This window comes from Babylonia areolata, chromosome 19 (genome assembly GCF_041734735.1).
Source record: "Babylonia areolata isolate BAREFJ2019XMU chromosome 19, ASM4173473v1, whole genome shotgun sequence".
Taxonomy (NCBI): Eukaryota; Metazoa; Mollusca; class Gastropoda; order Neogastropoda; family Buccinidae; genus Babylonia; species Babylonia areolata.
The window spans coordinates 57825405-57830404 of record NC_134894.1 but is presented as its reverse complement, the minus strand read 5'-3'; the positions used below and the strand labels follow the sequence as shown (position 1 = coordinate 57830404).

At 44.9% G+C, this 5000-nt stretch overlaps 1 protein-coding gene across 1 annotated transcript in view; it reads right to left on the bottom strand.

Moving 5' to 3' along the window:
- Positions 1-2923, bottom strand: part of LOC143294374 (uncharacterized) — a 5901-nt gene extending 2978 nt beyond the window's left edge. Inside the window, exons 1-2 of the mRNA XM_076605845.1 lie at positions 2047-2923; positions 1-502 (exon numbers count right to left, since the gene is read on the bottom strand). The exon at positions 1-502 is cut by the window's left edge and continues 110 nt beyond it. Of these exons, the coding sequence (XP_076461960.1) occupies positions 1-502; positions 2047-2137 (593 nt within the window). The 5' untranslated portion in view covers positions 2138-2923. The remainder of the gene's footprint in view (positions 503-2046) is intronic.
- Positions 2924-5000: the final 2077 nt, after the last annotated feature.

The following is a 5000-nucleotide window of genomic DNA, read 5'->3' as shown; positions in this document are numbered from 1 at the left end:
CTCTGACCCGAAACCGGAGGGAGAGAGGGTGGCGGAGGTGGAAGAGTGGTGGTGGGGGTGGGGGTGGGGTAATAGTGTCCCGCGGCGGCGGCAGGGTTGGGGTTGTACTGATACTGGTTGTAGCTCTGGTCGTACGGGTACTGGTTAGACGCTGGGTAGTGGTGGGAGTTGTAGTTGTTGTTAGCCGCATACCCGGCCTGGTTGTACTGGTACTGGTTCGGGTTCTGGTTCGGGTTCGGGTACTGGTACTGGTTCTGGTTCGGGTTCGGGTTCGGGTTCGGGTCGGGGACTGCTGCAGGAGGGGCTGCCGCCGCGCTGGCGTGGTAACCCTGGGGGAAGTCGGCTGGGGACGGAGCCCCCGGGGGGAGGTAGGGGCTGTAGGCGTTAGCGTTGCTGGGGTGGGCGTCGCTGGGGCTGAGGAAGGGGTCGCTGACGAAAGAGGGGTCCAGGCCTTGGGCCTGCTGTGTTGCTCCGCTGCCCGCGGGGCTTGTCGCGCTTTGACCTGAGCGTTGAAAAGCACAGATGTACTGATAGCAGTAGTAGTAGTAGTAGTAGTAGTAGTAGTAGTAGTAGTAGTAGTAGTAGTAGTAGTAATACTAATGATAATAATAATCATTATCTTGTTTTATATAGCGCTATAATACAAGCATAAGCAAGCTCTAAGCGCTTTACAGTCCAGTACCTAAAGTGAAACAAGAAAGCATATTAAAAAAAAAAAAAAAAAAAAAAGAAGTAGAAACATAATAGTAGTAGTAGTAGTAATAATAATGATAATAATAACATTTTACTTTATATAGCGCTATAATACAAGCATAAGCAAGCTCTAAGCGCTTTACAGTCCGGTACCTAAAGTGAAACAAGAAAGCATTTTTTTTTTTTTTTTAAGTAGTAGAAACATAAAAACAGAATCATTAAATTAAAAAGAAAAAAACGCAATGCATTAAACTCACAAAGTAACATACTATCAATACTACAACTGTTACACTCCAACACTCACACTAGCACACACGCACAGACACACACACACACACATGATTAAACGGCTGAGATAGCAGCAATTTTCACTTAAAATACATAATGTAAAAAGGAACATAATTGTAATCTGCATGCCACAAATTTTGTGAAAATTGTAATATATACTAGTAGTAGTAGTAGTAGTAGTAGCAGTAGTAGTAGTGTTGTCATTGTTATTGTTGTTATTATCATTATTATTATATTGTTGTTGTTGTTAATGTTGTTACTGTTGTTGTTTTTGTTGCTGTTGTTGTCATTATTATCATTGTCATCACCATTATCTTATTATCAGTATTATCAACATCATTATCATCATTATTGTCATTATTATTATTATTATTGTCATTGTTGTTGTTATAAATGATAATGATAGGACATTTGCAACGCTTAATGCTTCAAAAGCCCTGAGCGTTTGTAAATCAAACGCACAATAACAAGCACCTAATCCATCATGAGTATATAAATGTGGCAATAGATAAAACAGACGGACGCTCACACATAAACAACACACACACACACACACACACACACACACACACACACACACATGCACGAATGCATGCATGCGCACACACACACACACACGCGTGTATATACGCGCGCACACACAGGTACGTACACACACACGCGCGCGCGCACGGGCGTGTACGTAAACAGGATTTTAGCTTTTATTCAAAATAAAGCCTTGAATATTTAATGGCCAGCTGTAAGTTTCGTAACCTTTGTATTCCGCAATTCATCGCAAGAAATAAAATTGATATAGTGATAGTAAGCGTTTGTAGTATTTGCAAATGAGCTAACACATTGCCACGAACCACTGAAAGCGGATCAATCATTAGTCGCGTTTATAACACGAAATGCAAAGAGAAGGATGAAAAAAGAACAAGTGAAAGAAAAAGAAGAGAAAAAAAAATCAACAGCATCTTCTAGATTTAGAAACAAACAAAAACAAAAAAAAAAAAAAACAATTCACACACACACACACACACACACACACACACACACACACACACACGTGCATGCAAACCTCACCTGGAACGGGGACGGCGATGAATAAAAGAACGATTACGCAGAAGCCGATGTTGGCAGACGCGGTGGGACGACAACTCCGATCTTTCGCCATTGCGCCGTGTACAGGTTCACTCCCTTCTTGTCAAGCAAATACAAGGTAAACCTTGTCGTAGTTTTCTGGTTGAAGTGTCTTCAACGCTACACTCCAAAAGCGTTTTTCTCTTGATTTTTCGATCAGTATTGTTTTTTTTTTTTTGGTTTGTTTTAGTTTTAGTTTTTGTTTTTTCTCTCTCTAATTGCTGTTTTTAATTTCCCTTTTATGTGTTTATGTGTGGTGTGAAGAACTGCTTTCTACCGAAACAATGAATATTATTACAGCGGCAATAACAAGACAGGATTCAGCAGCCGGCGACAAACGAAACAAATAATGTCAACTGAGCTCGCTCATGACCGAAAAAAATTGTACACCCAGTAATAATAATAGTAACACTGGGGTCTTTCTCTTATATATAACACGCCTCTCAACTTTTATACTGTAGTCTACACTGATGGTGACCGCGCCCCAACCCAGGCTACAGTGGTGGTAGCTAGCTCTTCAGTCAGAGATGTCACTGACGATGCTCGCGACAAGCAAATCCTGAAGGCATTCGGCAATGTGAGGATCAGAGCCAAACCAAGCTCGGTAAATGAATTCCTTCTGTCAACTGCGGCGATGGTCAGCCTTGCTGTAGCAGTCTACGCTTATGAACACGCTCTCTCCCTCAGCCCGCAGGTGGTCAAATGGTAGTTTCAGTTAAAAAAAAAAAAAAGACGACTATGACTGCGGAATGCTCTTGCGTGGAAAGAAAATAAAAAGGATTCTCCTTCTCCTCCTACTCCTCCTCCTCCTAGATGAAGCAACTGGTTTTGTCGGGTTGACGAAAGTGTATCCAAGACAGGTGAGAAATGGGCTTTTATACCTTGTTGTGTCTGTTCTCGAAATGGGAGAGGAGTTCCTGTCTCCCTCCCTCTACCCCCCCCCCCCCCCCCCCCCCCTCCACCCCTACCTCCCTCTCCGTTCTTACCCTCACAGCTCTGACGTCAGACTCAACGAGACTCCCAAAGGGGTGGGGGTGGGGGGGTGGGGGGGTGTTTCCTGGACGTAAATTTCCTGTGTAATCGGGGTCATAATTGAGTTCATGGCTTTGTGTGTGTGTGTGTGTGTGTGTGTGTGTGTGTGTTGCAAGGGTGGGGGGTTTTAATCACAAGTTTGTCGAGAAAACAAAAAAAAAAAAAGGACGCAAAGTACAAATATCTCTGTCACAAAATGCGATAATATCATGAACTAATAGAAATATTAACTCTCTTTGTTGTTGTTGTTTTGTTTTTTTTAACTCACACGTTCACTATTTCTGTACATACACAGACACACAGGCAACAGATACAGTCACATAGGCCGAATAAACACCTATGATATGTGTACACACACACACACACACACACACACACACACACACACACACACACACACACACACAGAGAGAGAGACAGAGACAGAGACAGAGACAGAGACAAAGACAAAGACAAAAAGAGAGGCGAGTAGAAGTGGGGGTCGGGGAGGGGAAGGTGGGGGGGGGGGCGAAGGGACAGAGAGAGATACAAAGACAGAAACAGAGAGACAAACAGACAGACAGACACAGACAGAAAAGAAAAGAAAAAAAAAGCGAAGAATGAAAATGAGGGAGAAGGGAGGGGACAGCTTTTGATAGCAGACAGACAGACAGACAGAGACAGACAGACAGACAGACAGAGACAGACAGACAGAGACAGACAAGACAGACAGACAGAGACAGACAGACAGACAGACAGAGACAGAGACAGACAGACAGACAAGACAGACAAGACAAACAAGACAGACAGACAAGACAGACAGACAAGACAAGACAAACAAACAGACAGAAGACAGACAAGACAGACAGACAGACAGACAAGACATACAGACAAGACAGAAAAGACAAGACAGAAAAGACAGACAGACAAGACAGACAAGACAAGACAAGACAAACAAACAGACAGACAGACAGACAAACAGACAAGACAGACATGAGCGAAGAGCTAACACAGATGCAGAGTTTTTTTGGGGGGGGACAAGACAGCTTAGCTACACTACCAAACAGGACGCCACACCTTCCCACGTCAGTCGTCTCTCACATCATCATCATCCTCATCCCCTCATCCCCTCCCCACCCGCTAACCCCCACCCTCCACACCCCCCGATCCCCCACGCCCCGCCCCGCCCCGCCCCACCCACCCTCTCATCCAAAAAACGTCCACATGCTGACAAGGGGGAGGGTGTGTGTGGGGGGGATGGGGCCGGGGGCGGGGGGGTGGGGGGGCGTGACTGATGCCCTGACCCCTTTACAACCCGTCCCCCTCCTCCCCTCCCTCCTCTCCCCCCCCCCCCCCCTTCAGGTGGCTCTGGATGGAGGTCTGACCTCATCCCGAACTGACTGCATCCGGTGAGCTGAGCCCAGGGACATAGTGCGCTTCGTGCGGACATACACACACACAAGTGTGCGTGCGCGCGCGCACCCATCCATACACACACATGCACAAAGATTCCGCCCCCCGCCCCCCCTACCTCCATCCCCCCACACACACAATATTCACGTGCATGCACGCACGCACGCACGCGGGTGCACACACACACACACACACACACACACACACATATATATATATATATATATATATATATATATATATATATATATATATATATATATATATATATATATATATATATGGAGACTTGTTTCTGATTGTTCTGTGACAGAACTCTTGACCATCAAAGCTGGAATGACTCGAGGCTGCATACTTGCATTTGCTCAGTTTGGAATTCTGTCTTTAAACAATCATTTGATGTCTCAACAATTTACTTCTGCACAAGTGCTGATTCAGTCTCGAATATGAACAAAGGCAACTTACGAAAAGAC